This window comes from Dendrobates tinctorius, unplaced genomic scaffold (genome assembly GCF_039654945.1).
Source record: "Dendrobates tinctorius isolate UK_male_01 unplaced genomic scaffold, ASM3965494v1 ptg000154l, whole genome shotgun sequence".
In the NCBI taxonomy this organism is placed as follows: Eukaryota; Metazoa; Chordata; class Amphibia; order Anura; family Dendrobatidae; genus Dendrobates; species Dendrobates tinctorius.
The window spans coordinates 2,475,694-2,499,066 of record NW_027361821.1 but is presented as its reverse complement, the minus strand read 5'-3'; the positions used below and the strand labels follow the sequence as shown (position 1 = coordinate 2,499,066).

Here is a 23,373-nt window from a genome sequence, read left to right as displayed (position 1 = left end):
GGTTTAGCAGGCACAATACTGGCAGCCCACCCTACATCACTAACAATCAGTCATGCAGATGCTTTAGGAAAATGTGTTTGGTCATTTTTTGGCACTGCAATTAATCCATTGTGACTGATCTCTCCTGACAGTGCTGCCGGACAAAGCTGCCCTCTCTGCTCCTCAGTTATTCCTCCTGGAAATATCTACAAAGACAAAATGTAAGCAGACTACCACGTCACAACCTTCAGCCTGTCCATACGGTCTGTACTGCTGTGTGCTTGGCCGCGTTCACACGTTCAGTACTTGGTCAGTATTTTACCTCAGTATCTGTAAGCCAAAACCAGGAGTGGGGGATAAATCCAGAAGTGGTGACGTGTTTCTATTAGGCTATGTGCACACGCTGCGGTTTTGGCCGCAGCAGTTCTGCAGACAGTGTACAGTAGCATGTTATCCTATGGGATTTACTATTTTCTGTGCACATGCTGCAGATTTTTAACTGCGGAAAAGCTGCGGTTTTGAATCCGCAGAAAGAAATGACGTCAATTCTTTTCTGCGGATTCTGCTGCGGTTTACCATCTCCTCCATTGTCCAGGTGTCAAACCGCAGGGGAAAACCGCAGACCAGTCCGCAGGTCATTTTACCTGCGGTTCCGCTGATACAAATCCGCAGACCAATCCGCAGCGTGTGCACATAGCCTTATACTTTTCCACTCCTGGTTTTGGCTTTCAAATACCAATCGAGGCCTAACACGGTAATTCTGGATTTTCTTTGGTGATAAAACCATTAGCTCTGGGAAACAGTCAGTAAGGAGGGGAGCGCGCGCCGTCTCATGGGATTTTCTCCCAGATTTGGGGAGGCTGAACCCTTAAAGCCACATCTGCAGCATTATCTGTAATCCTGAGTGACCAGGAGTCACCGACAACAAGCAGAAATCCTGAAGTACCACACAGGTAGGAAACCTGTCTGCCTTGCCCATAGCGACCAGATTGCCGCCATTTGTGACACTGCTGGAGGAGCGGGCCGCCGGCAGGAGTGCCCAGGTGTACAGCCGGCTGCCGTCTCCATGGCGACGCACCTGTGTACAGGAAGTGCTCGGCGTTTCCAGCTGTCGCCACTTTTGTTGTGGGTGGTCACGTGAGGTCAGCTGACAAGGAGGCGGCGGCCAGGAAGATGGCGGGCGCTGTGACAGCACGAGGGGCGTGGGGCGGCAGGAGGTGAGGAGCCAGGGGCAGACGACCATGGAGCACATCTCCACCCCGAAGGTGAGGGCGCCCCTGTGTGTGAGTGGGCAGCGCGCAGTGATAAAGTTCTGTCCCTGGCAGGAGTAGTAGTGATGCTGGCAGAGCTGTGACACACCTAGTGTCTGGTCTCCTCCCTGCTGTGTGGCAGTAGCCCTGGTGCTGCTGTTGGGGGTGATATATACGAGACCCCTCCTGTGTGTGCCCCGATGGCTCCCCAGGTGATGTGGTGGAGGCGCTCATGGTGGAGGTCACCGGGGGAACGTATAGACCTGTCCACTGTCACGGGTCGTGTGTGGGCGAGACCTGGGCACCGGGACTGTACACCCTCCGAGGGCGATCACAGTGTGCGCTCATCACATGCAGTGTGGTAAAGCTGGACGTGCGATGTTGGGGGCTACAGGGGATGCGCACGGGACCCTGAAATGGCAGCGACACCCTGCAGCATTGGATGTGATGACTTCCTCCGGAGTTGTGAGTGACGGAGTCCTGTTTTTATCTGTGTTGGCTTTTCAGTCACTGGTGGGCCAGAACTTACCGGGCGCCCACAGCATGTTGCCTCACTGCGACATACCTGTCCGGAATAGTCTGACCAATATAACGCGTCACCGTGTAGCCCCAGCCTTACGGGGTCTGCATTCTGGAGATGAGGACGGAGCTCGGAGACCATGCACCAGTCCAAACATTCGGATCCCACCATATTGTCATGCGGGGATGTGACGGGAGCGCCGGGATATGTCCCCGGATCTCCAGCTTTGATTTCTCGTCTTCCTCTTTTCCTAGGTGGAGAATGTGAAGTTATTGCACAGATACACAAGCAAGAGGCCTGCCAATGGGACCCTATACCTGACTGCCACCCACCTCATCTACGTGGACGCCACTGCTGGTGCCCGCAAGGAAATCTGGGTAAGTAGCTCAGGCTCTGTTCACATGAGCAGTCGGACATTCTCTTGTCTGCTCCAGTGTAGGGCTCGGTCACATGAGTGTACGATACGTTGGCCATGTTGTTTGTATCCACTGCTGTTGGATACCATTGCAGCCTGGTGCACTAGTCATGTAGGTGGAAGCACAAGGACGCATCGATGGTTTTAAGCTGATTTTTGTTTGGTGTACGTTTTTTTTTAAATGGAAAAAAAAGTGTTAAGAATTTTTTCCTTGTTCTGTAAATGGCACACCAAACGGAACCAGTGTGGACCCCATAACACTCGGTGGGCCCCTCTACATTTACATTACTAGTGCCTGGATATCCTTCCAGGGCCACCTGCTCTCATACAAGTGGTGTCTGAAGGTTTCCAGACCCTAATCGCTGGGAACTCATACTGTTTTTGTTGTGCTCCGTATGACAAGGAGTGGAGAGATGCGCAAATACCATGGGGTAATTCATGAAGACTCGCGTAGTGCACATAGCAATCTTAACCCCTTTACTCCCAAGGGTGGTTTGCATATTAATGCCCGGGCCAATTTTTACAATTCTGACCACTGTCCCTTTATGAGGTAACTAGCTGAAGAGCCCGGCGTTGCCTGGGCATAGTAACCAACTGTGGTTAGTTATAACAAATTATAATGATTATATTGCACATAACATTTCACATCATATATTCAACACTACAGATTTGCAACACAAATTAACTAAATGATTACCCAAGTACTGATAGTATTTTATTTTCAACTCATTCAAGATTTTTGGTTTTTCCTTTCGGTGCAAAGATGAACAGATTTTTGGCAGTTTCAACTCTTGAACAGACCATGTAAAGTTGACCATGAGAAAAGCAGGGAGATTGCAAATCGATCCCTACTACTTTCAAGGACTGTCCCTGAGCATTGCTAATGGACATTACAAATAGCAGTTGAACTGGAAACTGGAGGCGTTTAAAATAAAAAAAACAAATCAGATGGAATGAGTGGAATTCTTGGAATGAAAATGTCCTCTCCTTTGGCACATCCTGTTTCTGAGCTGTGTATCTAATCCTACCCTGTGTGATACTGACTGCTGAGCTGTGTATCCAACCCTATCCTGTGTGATAATGTCTGCTGAGCTGTGTACCTAATCCTCGCCTGTGTGATACACAGCTCAGCAGAAAGTATCTAATCCTATTGTGTTACTGACTGCTGAGCTGCGTATCTAATCCTATTGTGTTACTGACTGCTGAGCTGCATATCTAATCCTATTGTGTTACTGACTGCTGAGCTGCATATCTAATCCTATTGTGTTACTGACTGCGGAGCAGTGTATCTAACCCTATCCTGTGTGATACTGACTGCTGAGCCGTGTATCTAATCCACTCCTGTGCGATACTGACTGCTCAGCCGTGTATCTAATCCTGTCCTGTGTGATACCGTCTGCTGAGCCGTGTATCTAACCGTATCCTGTGTGTTACTGACTGCTCAGCCGTTTATCTAATCCTATCCTGTGTGTTACTGCTCAGCCGTTTATCTAATCCTATCCTGTGTTATACTGACTGCTGAGCCGTGTATCTAATCCTGTGATACTGACTGCTGAGCCGTGTATCTAATCCTATCCTGTGATACTGACTGCTGAGCCGTGTATCTAATCCTATCCTGTGATACTGACTGCTGAGCCGTGTATCTAATCCTATCCTGTGATACTGACTGCTGAGCCGTGTATCTAATCCTATCCTGTGTGATACTATGTGCTGAGCCGTGTATCTATTCCTATCCTGTGTGATACTAACTGCTGAGCTGTGTATCTAATCCTCTCCTGTGTGATACTGTCTGCTGAGCCGTGTATCTAATCCTATCCTGTGTGATACTGTCTGCTGAGCCGTGTATCTAATCCTATCCTGTGTGATACTGACTGCTGAGCTGTGTATCTAATCCTATCCTGTGTGATACTGACTGCTGAGCCGTGTATCTAATCCTATCCTGTGTGATGCTATGTGCTGAGCCGTGTATCTAATCCTATCCTGTGTGATACTGGGCTCCCCCTGCAGTCTGTGTCAGAGGGTGGTCTGTGTTGGCACGGTAATAAATTGTGTTATTTCCAGCTTTACAGAAGGACGATAACACCATAGAAATGATAAGAATAATAGGCCAAATTGTTTGGTGAATTGGAACGTGCGGGGTTAAAATTTCGCCTCACAACATAGCTTAGGACACTCTCGCGGTCCAGACGTGTGACTGTGCCAAATTTTGTGGCTGTAGCTGCGACGGTGCAGATGCCAATCCCGGACACACACACACACACACACACACACACACACACACACACACACACACACACACACACACACACACACACACACACACACACAGCTTTATATATTAGATAACTCTGAAACGCTTCCATGGATCTCGGTGATTCTGACAGTGTTTTCTCGTGACATATTGTACTTCATGTTAGTGGTAAAATTTCATTCATATAACTCGCGTTTATTTGTGAAAAAAATGAAAATTTTGCAATTTTCCAACTTTTTTATGCTCTTAAATCAGAGATATGGCACACACAAAACTTAAGTAACATTTCCCAGATGTTTACTTTACATCAGCACAATTTGGGAACCAAAATTTTTTTTTTTGTTTGTAAGTTATAAGGGTTAAAAATTGACCAGCGACTTCTCATTTTTACACCATTTTATTTTTAGGGACCACATCACATTTGAAGTCACTTTGAGGGGTCTATATGATAGAAAATACCCAAAAGTGACACCATTCTAAACTGCACCCCTCAAGGTGCTCAAAACCACATTCAAGAAGTTTATTAAGCCTTCAGGTGCGTCACAGGAATTTTTTGAATGTTTTAAAAAAAAAAAAATGAACATTTAACTTTTTTTCACAAAAAAAATACTTCAGGTTCAATTTTTTTTATTTTCCCAAGGGTAACAGGAGAAATTGGACTGCAAAAGTTATTGTGCAATTTGTCCTGAGTACACTGATACCTGATATGTGGGGGGGAACCACTGTTTGGTAAGAGCCAAAAGGATGGAGGGCACCACTGTAAGGGATCACCCATACATTCTAGTAACAACATATAACAACAAGAAGAAGATGCATGTACACACCAGGGATCACCAAGCTCTGATAACATTCACCTTTATTAGGACACTACAAAAACACACTGGATTAAAAACATTAAAACTGCAAAAAAGCAATCAGAACAATCCACATACCCACAATAGGGTTACAAAAGGACCCCTGTTTTCACCCACCACAAGAGCAGTCCGTGCACAATTCCAAAGTATATAAATACCACAATTACATCATAAAGATATGCCCATATTGATGAAGTGTAAACCTGCAATTATCACAGGTAAATGAAGTAAAAGAACAGAATAATCCAGCTCACCGCACTGCCTTGCTGGTAGGATCCAAATCCTGCGCACAGATTTGACTAGGCAGTCAATCAATAGTAGAAAAAAGGGAAGAAAGTTCCAGCGCCAGGAATGGAAAATTAAAAATCCATTTTATTGTGCCAATGCATATTAAAATTCCAGCAGGTACAGCATATCAGTCGGATGACTGCAGAACAACGCGTTTCGACGCCTCAGGTCTTAATCATGTTCTGACATTAAATGCAACCAACTTCCTTATGTTGGATTCTCCCACCTCCAATAATCTATGGTAAATAAAAAAACATTTACCATTAAAAATTTAATAAATTGTAATTCCTCCTACATTGTATATTTAATATCATGCAGAATTTGTAACATCCAATACACTGGTTGCACCACGGGACCCCTGAAGGTCAGAATCAGGAGGCATCTCTCAGATGTGTCTAATCATAATGCTGTTGCGGTTTCGGCAGTTTCAAAGCACTTTGCCACAGTTCACAAGGGGGATGTTAGTGGCTTTTACTTCATGGGAATAGAACAGGTGCACAGACCGATTCGGGGTGGAGATCACAGAAGGAAACTCTTGAACAGGGAGTCCTTCTGGATCTTCACCCTGGGCACAAGATATCCAGATGGAATGAATAGCCGACAAGATCTTATATTGCATTATTAAATATGTTTATCCCAGATTTTCATTCAGGGGTTGTAATATATTGTATGGATCGTTTGTTGTGTATTGGTTGGGGTTTTCTCATTTAGAGATTTATTAAATATTTTTATATAAAATAAAAAGAAAGAAAGAGAAAAGAGAAGGGAAGGAAAAAGAGAGAAAAACATTTTTGGAGATTTTTTTTTTTTTTTTTTTTTTTCTTCCCTTCATATTAATCTGATAAATAAAAATAGGATAAAGAAAGGAATGAGGAAAAGAAGAAGGGGTAGGAGGAGAGAAATAGGGAAGAGAAAAGACTGCTCTTTGATACAGTTCAGATGATGTGATTTTTGTGTATCCAGTAGACATCATACTTATTTAATTTGGATAAAAAATCTCTCAGGAATTGCTCCTAATAATGATGGGATGATGTCTTGGTGGATATTGAATTTACCCATATATTTGATTGTGTTTTTTTTTTTTTGTACATATCCTTTTGTAGTATAATTTATGGTACATTATTTATGGGACATGAATATGTGATATGTACTTTAAAATATGTTGTTGCAATTATTGATTTTCATATTCATCTTTTTTATTTTACATTAGGAGTTTTCATATCTCCTTTTAAAAGGAAAAAGGGAGAAAGAGGGGAAAGGAAAGAAAGAGAAAAAAAGATAAAGAATATTATATATTATGCATGTTATTTATGTTATGTTGTCTACACTGACTGTTTTTCCTTCCATTCTGTTTGGCTCTCCTACCATTACCATATCAGGAGCTCCTTTGGAGCAGTCCACACATCTGTTTCTGATTATTGGAGGTGGGAGAATCCAACATAAGGAAGTTGGTTGCATTTAATGTCAGAACATGATTAAGACCTGAGGCGTCGAAACGCGTTGTTCTGCAGTCATCCGACTGATATGCTGTACCTGCTGGAATTTTAATATGCATTGGCACAATAAAATGGATTTTTAATTTTCCATTCCTGGCGCTGGAACTTTCTTCCCTTTTTTCTACTATTGATTGACTGCCTAGTCAAATCTGTGCGCAGGATTTGGATCCTACCAGCAAGGCAGTGCGGTGAGCTGGATTATTCTGTTCTTTTACTTCATTTACCTGTGATAATTGCAGGTTTACACTTCATCAATATGGGCATATCTTTATGATGTAATTGTGGTATTTAATACTCAGTTTCTTCCTGAAAATGATTGCGCAAACAAATTCTTTGTTATTATTATCTTCATTTAATTTGTCTTAAATGAAAAAACACAAAAAGAATTGTCCTAAAGCCAAATTGGATATAATTCCACACCAAACATAAAAAAGAGGGTGGACAAAAGTATTGGCACTGTTCAAAAAATCATGTGATGCTTCTCACGAAGGTCCCCGCCGCCATATTGGATCCGGGGACCTGCAGGGAAGGAGATCCCCGGAGCAGCACAGCACATTGCGCTGCTCCGGGGGTCTCAGGGAAGCATGGAGGGAGCCGCCTCCCTGCGCGCTTCTCTCCTATGCTTCCGGTGCACTTCGATCATATTTGATCGCGGTGTGCCGGGGTTTAACGTGCCGGGGGCGGTCCGTGACCGCCCTGACATAATGTCGGGTGTCAGCTGTGATAAGAAGCTGACACCCGGCTGCGATCAGCGGCGCTCCCCACGGGGGGCACCGCTGATCTCTATGATGTACTATTCCGTCCTTGGGACTTAGGTCCCAGGTCACATGGACGGAATAGTACGTCTAATATAGGGAAGGGGTTAATGAAGAGCTCGCTGAAGTTTGCCAAGTAATGAATCTGGCGCCTCTTGTAGCTCCATCACCGGAAATATGCGCCTGCACTTTAGTGGCTTAACTTATGATGAATTTGACGGGCGGTTGTGGCTATACGCTATTCCTAGCCATGTATTGGTATGACTGGCATAAAATTTCCAAAATTCACAATATTTTTGTGCAGCTGCGGAGTTAAGGTGTTTATGCAAGATTTCTGGCGCCAGCACCTTAACGAATCCTGCCCCATGCGCCTCACATGTAGTTTTCTTGAGGCCAAAAACAGCATGTGACTTGTGTCGTTTGTTAGCTATAGGTATTAATGTAGTCCAAATCTGCTCGAGTGCTTGTTGTACTCTCGATAAAATCAATGTTTTATCATCAGGAGATTATCACTAGAGGACTAGTTGCCTCATGCCATGTATAACTCCTGCTCTGTGTAAAAAGGTCATTGATTGGCAGCTTTCTGCCTATGCACAGTGTCCACAGAAAGCCACCAATCAGTGGTGTGGATGGGGTAATATAGAGCTCAGCGGTCAGAGGACTGCTATATCTGCAGCAGAGAAAACTGTGATTTTTATCAAAACTACAGCTAGCAGCCCAGTAAGTAATACATCACTGGAATTAGCGTCTTTGCACCTACATTGTGCTACTCTCATATAGCAGAAACCTGGTGACATATTCCCTTTAACGTGTGTGGATGGGCCTCCGGCCTCTTCCCTAAAGACAGCAGCTAATTTTATTTATTTTCCTCGCTTCTAAAGGACCATCATATTCATCACCACTGTCCCCATTGGGGCTCATAATTTTGGTTCTATATCAGTATGTCTTTGGAGTGTGAGAGGAAACGGGAATATCAAGAGGAGAACATACAAACTCCATGTAGAGGTTGTCCTTGGTGGGCTTCAATCCCAGGAACCCGGCACTAATCCCTGAGCTACTGTGGTGTCCTGAATTTCTCCCTTTGTCATGTATGTGCAGCTGAGCTGTTTTGTCATTATGGCACCTTGACAGGACCCTATAGAGAAATAATGGTGTGAACCCGGTTCATGGTTTCCCCCTGTTACAATGTTACCTGTAGCTTTCATTATACTGCACTAAAGCTCTTTCTTTCTTGCCTCTCAGATTGCCCACCACCACATTGCCTCCGTGGAGAAGCAGGCTCTCAGCACCAGTGGATGTCCACTTACTATTCATTGCAAAAATTTCCGAGTGAGCCATTTTGTCATTCAACGAGAAAGAGATTGTCATGAGGTGTATTCATCACTGATCAAACTGTCACAGCGAGGTACTTGGATTTCATCTCTGGGTAATCATTACATTGTGTGGGGTGTAAATGTTCCTGTCAAACAGCCTCCTCCAATTAGAAAACACTGCCCATGGAGCGCTGTTTATCGGAGGTGGCTGACGGCCCGATCGGGTCACATTCCCTTCTACCAGCAGTCGTGAGGAAGGAGAAGAATCTGTAATATTGGTATATTTGTAAGGGCCTCGAAATCCTGTTATTAAAGTAGTGTCCAACTCCTTTAGAAAAGCGTACGTGTCATTTCTCCTAATGCCATATTAAAGGATGGTCTTGCTGTCCTCATCCACCACAAGTTTAAATTACGTTTGTGACACATACCAGATTGAAATGTCAAGTTTTTCTTGCACCGTAACTTTGCAGCTACTCTTGGGCTGTTTATTGCTATATATGCTTTCTGCCAGCACCATAGGTACTGGAACTAGTTTTCCCTCACTTCCCAGCATGCAATGCACCTGCTATTGTAGGATTCGAATGCCCTGAGACTTCTAGGTTATACCTGCCTGTTGGCCAGACAGTCAGGCGTACAGAAGCAGAGACATCGCATCTCACTTCCTGCAATCCATCTTGATGTTTTCTGTAGACTGATTACTCTTGTTAGTAGCAGCAGATTGTAAGTTACGCAAAAGTGATACATCTAGTAGCCAGGATTTTGGCATGATTTTTCGGACTGAAAACTACATTTTTTTTTTTTTTTTTTTTTTTTTTTGGTAATTAAAGTACTTGGCCATTATGCCACTGGTCATCAGATGAGCCTCAGTTTATTGAAATGACTCTTGACTACTACTTCATGTGACTGGACTTGCTGGACCATACAGCTGCTTACGCGTGGATTACAAGTCCTTTCCTTTATGCAATCCTATGAATCTCTAATCAATACATAAAGTGACATCCAGTCCACACTAAAAAAAGTATATGATTCTTGTCAGCTTGTGGGTCATGGGGTACAGCAGATGAGCAAAAACAGAGCCTTATACAGACCATACACTGCATTATCCTGTAGGACCACCTATGTTTGATTAGCGTGGGTCTGGCCCCTCTTGTCTACTTTGTTTCACAATACCACAATGAAAACTGTAATAAACTACCATTTCCTTATACGAAGTAAAATAGAAATGATACAAGTCTAAAACTAGCGTAAATCCCACCCTGATAAAGCTGGCTGCATCAGAACTGTCTGCCTGGCCGGGATTTGGAAATATACACACAATTACACTTTTTACTGATATGAGAGTATAGTATGCCATTGTTTTCAGCATGCTTTGTTTGTATGTTTTATCAGTAAAATATGAAGACTTGTACGCCTTCTCCTACAATCCCAAGCCTGATCAGGACGAGCGCCTTATGGAGTGGAAATTAATTGACCTGAAAATGGAATATATGCGAATGGGGATCCCCAATAACTACTGGGTGCTGAGTGACATCAACAAGGATTATAAGGTCTGTATCCTACATAAACCTATTTCTCTTCAGTGTAAAATATTACAGCACAAGTCGGATCACAGGGAGCAATAATTGTAAAAGAGCTGAAGAGTGTGGATCCGTTTATATTTTCCATACCGCTGTGTAAAGTGCTGCATTAATAATAATAATAATATTATTATTATTATTATTATTATTATTATTATTATTATTATTATTTCCATGGTGCCGTACATGAGAAGGGGGGTTAAATACAAAGTTATAGATATCGTTAACAGTAAACAAATTTATAATGACAGACTGGTACAGAGAGGAGGGGACCCTGTCCTTGCGGACTTACATTCTACGGGATAGTGGGGAAGAGACCAAAGGTCAGGGGTGCAGCAGCTCTGGTGGGGATGAGGCGGTAGCTCAGGCGGTGGTGAGGCGGCAGAATGGTTATTGCAGGCTGTAAGCGTTCCTGAAAAGATGGGTATTCAGGTTCCGTTTGAAGGATTCGAGGGTGGTGGATAATCGGACGTTTTGAGGCATGGCATTCCAGAGGATAAGGGATATTCGGGAGAAATCTTGGAGGCGGTTGTGTGAGGAACGAATAAGTGTGGAGGAGAGTAGGAGATCTTGGGAGGATCAAAGATTACGTGAGGGAAGATATTGGGAGATTAGTTCAGAGATATAGGGAGGGGAAAGGTTGTGGATGGCTTTGTAGGTCAATGTTAGTAGTTTGAACTGGATTTGTTGGGGGATTGAGAGCCAATGGAGGGATTTGCAGAGGGGGGAGACAGGGGAGTAGTGAGGAGAAAGGTGGATAAGTCGGGTAGCAAAATTGAGGACAGACTGGAGTGGTGCCAGAGAGTTAGCAGGGAGGCCACAGATGAGAGTGTTGCAGTAGTCAAGGTGGGAGATGATGACATGTACAAGAGTTCTAGTAGATTGAAGACTGAAGAAGGGATGGATTCTGGAAATATTTTTGAGTTGGAGGCGACAGGAGATGGAAAGAGATTGGACGTGTGGTTTGAAGAACAGGGCAGAGTCGAGAGTTACTCTGAGGCAGCGGATTTCACGTGCTGGAGAGAGCATGGTGCCGTTTACCATAATAGATCGGGGAGGAAAGATAATGAGTTCAGTTTTGTCTACGTTGAGTTTTAGGAAGCGAGGGGTGAAAAAGGTGGATATGGCTGATAGACACTCCGGGATTCTGGACAGCAGAGAGGTGACATCTGGGCCAGAGAGGTAGATCTGAGTGTCATCTGCATACAGCTGGTACTGGAAGCCATGGGACTTTGAGTTGTCCTAGGCCAAGAGTATAGATGGAAAAAAATAGGGGCCTTAGGACAGAGCCTTGGGGGACTCCAACAGAGAGGGGGCGGGATGAGGAGGTAGTGTGGGAGTGGGAAACACTGAATGTGCGGTCAGAAAGGTATGAGGAAATCCAGACAGGGCAAGGTCTTTGATGCCAAGGGAAGAATCTGTAGCAGTAGGCAGTGGTCAACTGTGTCAAAGGCAGAGGACAGTTCGAGAAGGAGGAGGATGGAGAACTGTCTTGCTAGCTTTGGCTGTGAGTAAGTCATTAGTAATTTTGGTCGGGGCAGTTTCAGTGGAGTGGTGGGGGTGGAAGCCAGATTGCAGGATGTCAAGGAGGGAGTTAGATGAGAGGTGGGAGGAAAGTTGAGCATGGACATGCTGTTAAAGGAGTTTGGAAGGAAACGGGAGCAGTGATATGGGGCGATAGCTGAGCATAGCAGTTGGGTCATGGTTTGATTTTTGAGGATGGGTGTTATGGTGGCATGTTTGAAGGCAGAGGGGAAGGTACCAGAAGTTAGGGATAGGTTGAAGAGATGGGTTAGGGAATGATCATGTTGTTGAGGTTGGGGAGCAGGTGGGAAGGGAATGGGGTCAAGTGCACAGGTGGTGAGGCGTGATTTGGAAAGGAGATTAGTAAGCTCTCCTTCAGTGATGTTGGAGAGGGAGGTTATTAGGGAAGGGCAGAGGTCTGGTATGTGGAGTGGTTGGGGTGGTGGAACAGTAAAGGTTTGCCTTGTTTGGTCAATCTTGTTTTTGAAGTAGGTGGCAAAGTCCTCAGCAGAGATGAGGGGAGTTGGAGGTGGCAGTGGTGGGCGGAGGAAAGAGTTGAATGTGCTGAACAGTTGTTGTGGGATAATGAAGATACAAGGTTTGTGAAATAGGTCTGTTTAGCAGAAGTGAGGGCTGATTTAAAGGCAAGTGTAGCTTGTTTGAAAGCAGTGAAGTCGTCTGGCAGTCGTGTTTTCTTCCAATGCCGCTCCGCGACCCTGGATGCTTGTCGAAGTTTTTTGGTGAGGTTGTTGTGCCAGGGTTGCCTATTGGTTTGTCGCACTTTGCCATGCATGAGAGGAGCGACTGAGTCTATGGCTGATGTGAGGGTGGTGTTGCAGAAAGCGGTGGCACTGTCCGTGTTCGAGGTTTCTGCGAGGATGTGCTTGTGGCTGGAAATTGGGGTGCAGGTGAGAAGGACAAGGATGAGAAGGTGAGTAGATGGTGGTCAGATAGTAGGAAGGGAGAGGTTGTGAGATTACATAGGGAACAGAGGCGGGTGAAGATGAGGTCTAGTGTATGTCCACCTGTGTGGGTGGCTGTGGAGGACCACTGAGTAAGTCCAAAGGATGAGGTAAGTGACAGGAGTTTGGAGGCTCCTGGGTGGTGGGTGTCAATGGGGATGTTGAAGTCCCCCAAGATGATGGTGGGGATGTCAGCAGAGAGGAAGTAGAGGAGCCAGGTGGAGAATTGGTCGATGAAGGCAGTGGCTGAGCCCGGTGGTCAGTATATAACAGCCATTTGGAGATTAGAGGGAGAGTAAATATGGACAGAGTGAACCTCGACAGAAGGGAGGATAAGGGAGGGTGGGGGTTGGATAGGGTTGAAGGAGCAGTTTTTAGAAAGGAGGAAACCACTCCTCCACCATGTCTGTTGCCAGGGCGAGGAGTGTGGGTAAAGTGGAGTCCGCCATAACTCAGTGCGGCCGGGGAGGCCATGTCAGGGGGTGTCAGCCAGGTCTCAGTGAGGGCCAGGAAGGAAAGGTTGTGGGAGGTAAAGAGGTCGTGGAGCTTGTTGCAGATGGAGCGAGCATTCCAAAGTGCTCTAGAAAGAGGGTGTGGGAGGGAGGGGGTCAATGGCACAGGTTTTAAGTGGGAGGGATTGTGGTAGTTTATCTTAGTGTGAGAAAGATAGGGGTGAGGAATAGTGGGATGTATGAGGCAGGCGGGGCCAGGATTGGGGAATATGTCACCAGCAGTGAGAAGAAGCAGAGAAAGGGAAATCAGGTGGGTGAAGGAGAGTGATTGTGTTGTATTGTATTTTAGTAGGAGAGGTCTGAGGTTAAGGAGTATGTCTGCAGATAAAGCGAGGTGGGGGGGTAAGAGAGAGGAGGAAGATAGTTATTTGGTTCGAGGGTGCAGGGGTTTTGGGGTAGCGAAGGATGTTCTCAAACATTACTGCATAGTATAACAGCTGCACAACATAGCTGAACTCCTAGAGAAGGCAGAGATGGTTTATTACTTTTTCTGCTTTCCTGATCGCTGTATACACAGCGCTGAACCAGAGATCTGTATACAGTAATAGGAATTGCTGACAGTGCTTCCTCCTCCAGACCCTGCAAGGATTTGCTGGGGTCTAGAAGAACCAGCAGTCGCCCCTGCTGTGCAAGCAAGAGTCTGAATTTTCTGTTTTAGTGAGGCTAATATACCAGCCTCTGTTACAGGGGAAATCAAATTACAAAAAGAAAATAGTATTTCAATGTTGAAATGTCACACCCCAAAGAGCTCAACTCTAAGCCAACATTTCTTAAGGGGAACCTGTCACCAGGAATAATGCTGTTAACCTGCAGATATGAGGTTAATCTACAGGTTAACAGTGTTATGATGCTGTCCGATGCCTGCACGTAGCTGAATGCAGCGGGGAGAAAACCACCATGGTTACTTACCGGTAGCCGGTTTTTCCGGAACCCATGACAGCACCACATGAGAGAGGGATCCGCCCCGCCAGGACAGGAACCTACTGAGACATAAGGGGCGGCACCTCTCCCCCGCTTCAGTTGGGTTACAGAGCATTGAGAGGACTTCCCGGTTAGTTACATGTTTATCCAACACCACAACACTCAAAACACCCTACTAATTGTGCACACCATACAGTGAAAAAGGGGGGGAATGTACGGGTGCTGTCATGGGTTCCGGAAAAACCGGCTACCGGTAAGTAACCATGGTGGTTTTCCCTTCACCCATGACAGCACCACATGAGAGATTTTTGGAGACTTCGAAACACCTTAGGGAGGGACCACCGCTTGCAGCACCCTTCTACCAAAGGTTAAGTCAGCAGAGGAGGATAGATTTAATCTATAGTGCTTAAAGAAGGTTGAAGGTGAGGCCCAGGTAGCGGCCTTACAAATTTGTTCGATTGATACCTCTGCCTTTTCAGCCCAGGAGGTCGCCACGGCTCTGGTGGAATGAGCCTTGATGCCGTCAGGAATCGGGATACCACTAGCTGAATAGGCTACACTAATGGCTTCCCTGATCCATCTAGCAATAGTCCCTTTTGAAACCCCATAGCCTTTCCTGGCACCCTGAAAAGCTACGAATAGGGACTGTGACCTCCTCCACTGGCTAGTGGCAGATATATATTCTACAAGAGCTCTTTTAACATCCAGACTATGGAATTTTTCCTCCCCCAGATTTTTTGGATTTTCGCAAAAGGATGGAAGAACAATTTCCTGACCCCGATGGAAATCTGACACTACCTTGGGCAGATAACTGGGGTCTGTTCTTAACACTACCCTATCCTGAAAGACTTGCGTATAAGGAGGATTTACTGAGAGAGCCTGTAAGTCGCTTATCCTGCGGGCTGATGTGAGGGCTACCAACAGGATCGTTTTTAGGGTCAAAAACTTTAGGGGTAGCTGATGTAATGGCTCATACGGTTCTTTTGTAAGGGCTTCTAACACCAGGTTTAAATCCCAGGGGGCTATTCTAGGTATTGGAATAGGTCTAGCTCTATGGCAGGATTTAATAAATCTGGCTATCCACCTATCTGATGCCAGTTTGCAATTGTAGAGCGCCCCTAGTGCCGACACCTGAACCTTAAGTGTGTTTACTGCTAACCCCATCTGCAACCCAGATTGTAAGAACTCTAGGATGTCATTAATCGGAGGTTCTTTCCCTAACGGCTTACCCAAGAACTGTAGGAACTTATCCCATGTTCTGCCGTAGATGTTAGTAGTCACCGGTTTCCTGCTTTTTTGCAGAGTGGCCACCAGCCCAGGGGAGAACCCCCTATCTATTAAAAGCGACCTTTCAAATTCCACGCCGTCAGATGGAATCCTTTGACCTGAGCGTGTAATATTGGACCCTGAACTAGTAGGTCCGGGATTTCTGGCAGAACCCAAGGATCGGAGAGGGACATCTTCCGTAGCAGAGCGAACCAGGGCCTTTTTGGCCAAAATGGAGCTATTAGAATCACCCTGGCTTGATCGTTTCTGATTTTTCTTACCACAGTCGGGATCAGAGCTACTGGGGGGAACGCGTAAGCCAGTCTGAAGTTCCACTGGATGTGCAATGAGTCCACTGCCCATGGGTTTTCCCTTGGGTTTAGAGAGCAGAACCTTTCTGTTTGCCTGTTGTGCTTGTTTGCAAAGAGGTCTATCACCGGTTCCCCCCAAAGCTGAATTAACTTTTGAAAAATGGATCGGTTTAGTGCCCATTCTCCTTGCCTCAGGGTATTGCGACTCAGGAAATCTGCCTCTGTTTTCTGCCCCTTTTATGTGTAGGGCTGTCACGGAGTGTAGGTGATCCTCTGCCCTGCTCAGAATGTTTGTTGCTGCTTCCATTAAGGAGTGTGATCTTGTCCCTCCTTGGTGGTTGATGTATGCCACTGCTACCTTGTTGTCTGACATGATGCGTACATCTTGACCCTGGAGTAGCGGAATGAAGTGGTTTAGGGCCTTGCCCACTGCCCACAGTTCTCTCAGGTTGGAGGATGCCTTCCTTTCTTGAGGTGTCCAGGAACCCTGACCTATGAGGCCCCTTAGGTGTGCCCCCCACCCCGAGGAGCTTGCATCTGTTAAAATTATATCTGTCGCCTGTCTGTCCCATGGTATTCCTAAGGTCAGATTTGTTTCGTTCAACCACCAGTTGAGAGAGTCTCTGGTTTTTAAGGAAAGCTCCAGCTTTCCTTCCAAACGCCCTCTTAGCGATCTTTGTGCTCTTAGTATCTCCTTCTGGAGTTGCCGGGTGTGAAACTGAGCCCACCTGACCGCCGGAATACAGGATGTTAGGGTACCTAGCAGGGACATTGCTTTTCTTAATGTCATACATGGTTGGTTTCGGCCCGCCAAGGCCAGATTTTGCACCTTCTCTATCTTGGACTCTGGGAGCAGACACTCTTGCCTTTCTGAGTCCAGTATAAATCCTAGGAAGGTCTGTTTCTTTAGGGGTTGTAATTTTGATTTTTTGAAATTGACTATCCACCCTAACTCTTGCAAGGTGTTGATCACCTGAGTCAACTGTGCTGTACAGTGGTCCTCTGAACTGCCCACTATAAGAAAATCGTCCAGGTATGGTATTATGACCGTATCGTGAATCCGGAGAAAGGCTGTCACTTCCGCTATGACCTTGGTGAAGACCCTCGGGGCTATGGATATGCCAAACGGAAGAGCCCTGAACTGAAAGTGCCTTAGTGTGCCCTGAATATAAAGCGCTACCCTCAGGTATTTCTGGTAATCTGGATGGATAGGGATGTGGTAATACGCATCTTTTAAATCGACTACGGCCATGAAGCAATCTTGATGTAGCAGCTTCACTGCCGTAGTTACTGATTCCATCTTGAAGGTCGGGTTCTTTATCCATAGATTGAGGCGTCTGAGATTTATGATTGTCCTGAATGACTGATCCGGTTTTTTTATTAGGAAAAGGGGCGAATAAAACCCCTTTCCTTCCTGTAAGCGTGGCACCTCGGACAGTACCCGCTTGTCTATCAGGCTCAGGATTTCTGTTTCTAAGGCCAGTTGTTCTTCGGTCATCTTCCTGATAGGTGTGATGACGACCACGGATTTTGGCTGACGAATAAAGGGGATTTTCAGGCCTTCTTTTAGGATGCTCAGAATCCAGGTGTTGGAGGAGATCTTTTCCCAGGCCTGGAAAAAGAGTGCCAATCTCGCTCCTACTGGAATACTGGCGTCACTGTGGTGACTTTTTGGAGGTGGAGGTGCCTCCACCAAACATAAACCCTGATTCTTTCTTCTTTTTATCCTCCCATCTTCTCCTGTCAGCGGGAGGACGTCCTCTATTGAATCTTCCCCTCCGAAAGGGCTGTCTCCTCTGATCCATAGGGAATCTGGGGAAGCCTTTTTTCTTATCGCCTGCTTTCTCCAGAATATCGTCCAAGTTTTTGCCGAACAGGAATCGGCCATCGCAGGGGAGAGAGCACAATTTGGCCTTGGACTGAAGGTCACCCGGACAGCCTTTAAGCCATAACGCGCGTCTAGCAGCATTTGATAGTGACGCTGCTCTGGCTGTTAATCGCATAGAGTCCGCCGAGGTATCTGCCAGAAAAGCCGCTGCCCCGTGCAAGAGATACATGTCTGATAAGATCTTCTCTCTTGGGACCCTTGACGCCAGCTTCTCTTCTAACTGCTGCAGCCAGATCATGAGGGAGCGTGCCGTGCAGGTGCCCGCTATCGCCGGCTTAAGACCTCCTGCTGTTGCTTCCCATGCGTGCCTCAAATATGAGTCCGCTTTTTTGTCTAGCGGGTCTCTAAGAACCCCTGCGTCTTCCAAGGGCAGGGCCGACCTTTTGGAAGACTTGGACCCCGCTGCATCTATTTTTGGGACTTTGTCCCATATTTCCGTATCCTTGTATTCAAAGGGGTATCGCCTCTTAGAAGCGGATGGAAGGGCCCCCGATTTTTCAGGCTTTTTCCACTCCTTCTCAATAAGCGCCTGGATTTTTGCGTTTACTGGAAAGGTTCGTTTTTTCCTCTCCTGAAGCCCCCCAAACATGACGTCCTCTAGGGTTTTGGCCGCCCTTTCTTCCTGTAGGCCCATTGTGGTTCTACTGGCCTTTAGGAGGGCATCTGTATCTTCTACAGGGAAACATTGCTTACCCCCTGTGTCACTATCTGAGGAGGATGATTTTTCCGCCTGAGATGATACTGATGCGGAATCTGAGGGGGAACTAGGGAAATCCTTCCTGTTTTTTTTCCCTTTTTTCAATAAGGACTTAATTGAGCCTTCCATTTCTGACCTGAGGGCAGATATTAGATTGGCTGCGAAACTAGGCGCTTCCTCCGCCATAGTTCGCTGAATGCATGAAGCACCTAGATCTTTTGCCAGTCTCTTGCTAGGGGAGATTTACATATAGCACAATCCCTATTCTTCTTGCTTCCTGCTTTTCTGGGCCTTTCCTACAGGGTGAAGCATACAATAGAAAAACCCCCTATTAATATACTGACATTCACGAAGATCACTCACCACCCGTAATCAAGGGTACCGGATTTGGAGGCTGCGTCGGAGCACCTGACCCGCGCTCTTTGGACCTTGAGGAGTGCCCCGACCTGCGGCTGGGGCGACTGCTGCTTGAATGGCTTCCATGCTTTCTGCCAGAGGGCTGAGAGGGAGGCAGGGACGCTGAACGTTCCTGCTCGGACTCCATCTTGCACCGCCGATCTACCGCTGTCTTCCCCTTTTAATTTGCATCCCTCCGCCTGGTGAGCGTCTTCCTCCCCTCCCCCCTGCGACCGCCGGCCCAGCGCTTCAGAAAGCCGGCCGGCGTCGCACCCGGCGCCATTACACCGTCGCCTTCTGCTGACGTCAGCCGGCGCACCCAGCATTCCAAGCGCCGCTGACGTCAGCGGCCGGAAGACGCCAGCGTCTCTCCCCTGCCACGGGGATCGAGATGTGGCGTGCGCGAGGGGAGGGCGGCGCGGTGGGGGCTTCCCGGAGCCACCGGGATCCCATCCACGCCCGCACGAACCCGGAGCCCCAGGGACCCCGGGGACTGCGCTTCCAGGACCCGACGGCCGGCGCTACAGGTAAGCTACCTGTTCTTCCCGCGCCGGGACGGGCCTGGGTCTTTTTTCTCTTCGCCCATGACAGGCACCGCCACAGTGGGATTCCTTCCAGGACAGGAACCCAACTGAAGCGGGGGAGAGGTGCCGCCCCTTATGTCTCAGTAGGTTCCTGTCCTGGCGGGGCGGATCCCTCTCTCATGTGGTGCTGTCATGGGTGAAGGGAAAATGATCTTTATTCTCATCAACAGCATTCAGTTTCAGTCGTAGGGGCGGGGTCTGTCAGTTACCGCTACTCAGAGCGGCCGCTGTAACCACACCCCGGACCCTGACTGACAGCCAGGCACAATGTAGAGCCAGTGTCAGTCGGGAGCGCAGTTATATCGGTTGCTCTGTATACTCAGAGCGGTAACTGATAGGCACCGCTCCTATGACTGAATACCGAATGCTGGCGTGGGGATAAAGATAATTTATTCGGACTCCCATGACAGCACCACGAGAGAGGGGATCCGCCCTTTAGGAACAGGAAACCTACAGATACAAAAGGGCGGCACCTCTCCCACGCATCAGTTGGTTTCCTGTTCCTGAGGGGACGGGATCCTACAGAGAAACCGGATCCCAGGCCGGCCGATACAGGTAGCAAGGGGGTCTCCTACCTCGGCCTGGTGCGGAACTCCTGGAGGACGCCACGGTGGGCCAGGATGGGTGGCACGGCGGTGGCGTATGCAGCAGGGAGCGGCGTCCGGAGGAGGTCCGTCTCCAGGGTAAGGCCGCCGCCGGTGAGTATGCGCCCCCCGGGGGGCTCCCGGCTCCGGTGGCGCAAGTGCGGTGGTATCGGGGGGCCGGCGCGGCTGCGGGGTGCTGAGGCCGGGGAGCGCTACATTCCGGAGCGCCCGGGCGTCCCGTGTGACTTCCGGTCACGTCGGGGTCGCGGTGACGTCAGGGGGCGGGCGGAGGATGCGCTTCCGGGTCAGCGGCGCCACTGCGCAGGCGTGAGGAAACCAAGATGGCGGCGCCCATCGAAAACGCCGGTAAGCGTCGGCTCTCCGGCCAGGTGCGGCGCCAGCTGGGGAAGGGAGCCCTATTAAGGGGGGAGGGGCGCGGCAGGAATACTGCTGTCCGGAGGAGGGGTATATAGGCAGGACCCTGGCAGGGTGCCTTGCCTTGGCCTCATTATTGCGAGCAGTAATGGAGAGCGATCAGGAGCAGCGGCAGCAGCAACGTCGGCAGCAGCGACAAGCATCTCTGCCGCCCCTGGATGACCTTCGGCAGGTCAAGCAGAAAAAGAAAGAGTCCCGTGACAGTAAGGAACGTGCGGGACGAAGTGACCAATCCAGTCATAAAAGCTCCTCTAGGCAGACAGGAGCATCGACTGAGAAGAATCCCCCTCATTCTCCGGTACTTGATTGTGGCACTGGTAAGTGATCTTTGTGAAAGTTCACTGTGACGGGACCCCCCTTCTGTGTTTTATTCTAGGGGAAGAAGGCTACAAGTAAAACTAAACACGGAATGCGCACTCTGTGCATGCCCATTACCTGACTCATGCCCCCAAAAATTGTGCCCCCCCTGTATTCAGCAGACAGTGGCGGAAGAGTCGCCCGCGGTAGCGGCGAGTTTAAGGGACATAGTCAGGGAAGAAATGAAGGAAACCCTAAAGTCTTTGTCCCAGCCGGAAAGTCTAAGGGGCGAGGTCCCGGTGGAGTCCGATTCCTCGGCAGAATGGAGGAGAAGTAGAGACTCCCAGGCTTCATCTCCCTCGTCCTCAGGAGAAGAGGGATCGGGGCGGTTTTGTCTGCCACTTGACCGAGTAGTCAAGCTGGTCAAAGCAGTCAGAGGGACAATGGAAGTAGAGGAGCCTAAGCCCCAGTTATCCATGCAGGATGTCATGTTCGGGGGCCTGGAACAGAGGAAGCTTAGAGTCTTCCCATTAAATCAGAAAATCCAGGATCTGATCCACAGAGAGTGGAAAAAACCAGATAAGAGAGAGTCGCTACAACCAGCCCTCAAACGCAGATATCCCTTCGACGATCCGGCAGTGAATACTTGGGACAAGGCCCCCAAATTAGATGCAGCCATTGCGAAGGCATCGAAAAGATCCTCGCTACCCTTTGAGGACATGGGATCCCTTTAAAGATCCCCTAGACAGGAGGGCAGATACCTTCCTTAAGAATACCTGGGAAATGGCTGCCGGGTCCTTAAGACCAGCAGTGGCATCAACATGCACGGCCAGGTCCATGATGGTCTGGTTGGACCAGTTGGAGTCACAATTAAAACAGGGTACATCGAGGCAAACAATTCTTGGGGCCCTACCAACAATCCAAGAGGGAGCAGCATTCTTAGCAGATGCCTCAGTGGATGCAGTAAGAATGGCCGCCAGGGCAGCAGGTCTTTCTAATGCGGCTCGTAGAGCCCTGTGGCTGAAGTGCTGGCAAGGGGACATTCAGTCCAGGGCGAAGCTCTGTGCTATTCCGTGTGAGGGTGAATATTTGTTCGGCGCAGCCCTGGACGAACTGCTTGAGAAAGCTGGGGACGACAAGAAAAAATTCCCAAATCTCTGGTCTGCGTCCTACCGACGTCCATTTGGTAGAAGGAGATTCGGTCAGGGGAGAAGGCGCAATTCTTCGCCTATTAGAGACCGTCCCAGATGGGAAGATAGAAGGAGAAGAGGTACGGGCTACATGTTCAGACGCTCGTCGAGAGATCAAAAGAGACAGAATCAATGACTAGTAATTCCCGTGGGGGGGTAGACTGTCATCCTTCCTCCCGGCATGGTTACAGATTACAAATAGTGACTGGGTGCGCAAGGTAATATCCACCGGGCTTAGATTGGAGTTTACCCAGGTCCCGCGGGATACCGTTAAAGCAACTCCTTTAAGATCTTCACCCCTCGAACAAGCAGCCTTAGAAGCGGAGGTCTTAAGCCTTTGCCAGAAAAACGTCCTCATTTACGGGAAGTGGACATCTTAATTGTTCCATATTTAGATGATTTTTTGATTGTGGGGAAATCAGTGGGCCATTGTATATCCCAGATAGAAAGAGCTAAATCAAGGTTAGAAAACCTCGGGTGGATATTAAACTACGAAAAATCCCGACTCCAGCCCTTAAAGATACAGAAGTTTCTAGGCTTACTATTAAATTCAGAAACTCAGCAGTGTCTATTACCATTGGATAAATTGCAAAAGATACAGCAGCAGGTTCTTCGGGCGATTGATAATCCTTCTATGACCCTCAGACAGGCCATGTCCCTGTTAGGCTCTCTAACCTCATGCATCCCAGCAGTCAGGTGGGCACAATTCCATACTAGAGCCCTTCAGAAGGACGTCCTGGTTAATAGCAGAGCCTTGGGAAGCTCCTTACAGGGTCGAGTGTTGCTAAGCCCCTCAGCTGTTACGTCGCTTAGATGGTGGCTCGATGACAAGAACCTAGCCTCAGGGGTGCCCTGGGTAACGCAGATAACCCGTATTATAACCACAGACGCTAGTCCCTTCGGTTGGGGGGCCCATATGGGGAACATAGTGGTACAGGGACATTGGGATTCTGATGCTGAGATCTCATCCAACCAGAGAGAGCTATTGGCGATAGAGCGGGCAGTCAAAAAACTCATTATGTACCTACAGGGCCATCACGTGAGGATACTCTCGGACAACCAGGTAGCGGTAGCATATGTCAACCACCAAGGTGGAACCCGCTCCGAC

The 23,373-nt window shown here is 47.7% G+C and overlaps 1 protein-coding gene across 2 annotated transcripts in view; it reads left to right on the top strand.

Moving 5' to 3' along the window:
• Positions 1-1,086: 1,086 nt before the first annotated feature.
• MTMR8 (myotubularin related protein 8) overlaps positions 1,087-23,373 on the top strand; it is an 84,109-nt gene continuing 61,822 nt past the window's right edge. The window contains exons 1-4 of one of the 2 annotated variants that reach the window (XM_073547569.1): positions 1,087-1,244; positions 2,004-2,126; positions 9,051-9,213; positions 10,511-10,668. In XM_073547569.1, coding sequence (XP_073403670.1) covers positions 1,221-1,244; positions 2,004-2,126; positions 9,051-9,213; positions 10,511-10,668 — 468 coding nt within the window. In that variant the 5' untranslated portion in view covers positions 1,087-1,220. The remainder of the gene's footprint in view (positions 1,245-2,003; positions 2,127-9,050; positions 9,214-10,510; positions 10,669-23,373) is intronic. The other variant, XM_073547568.1, reaches the window with a different exon arrangement.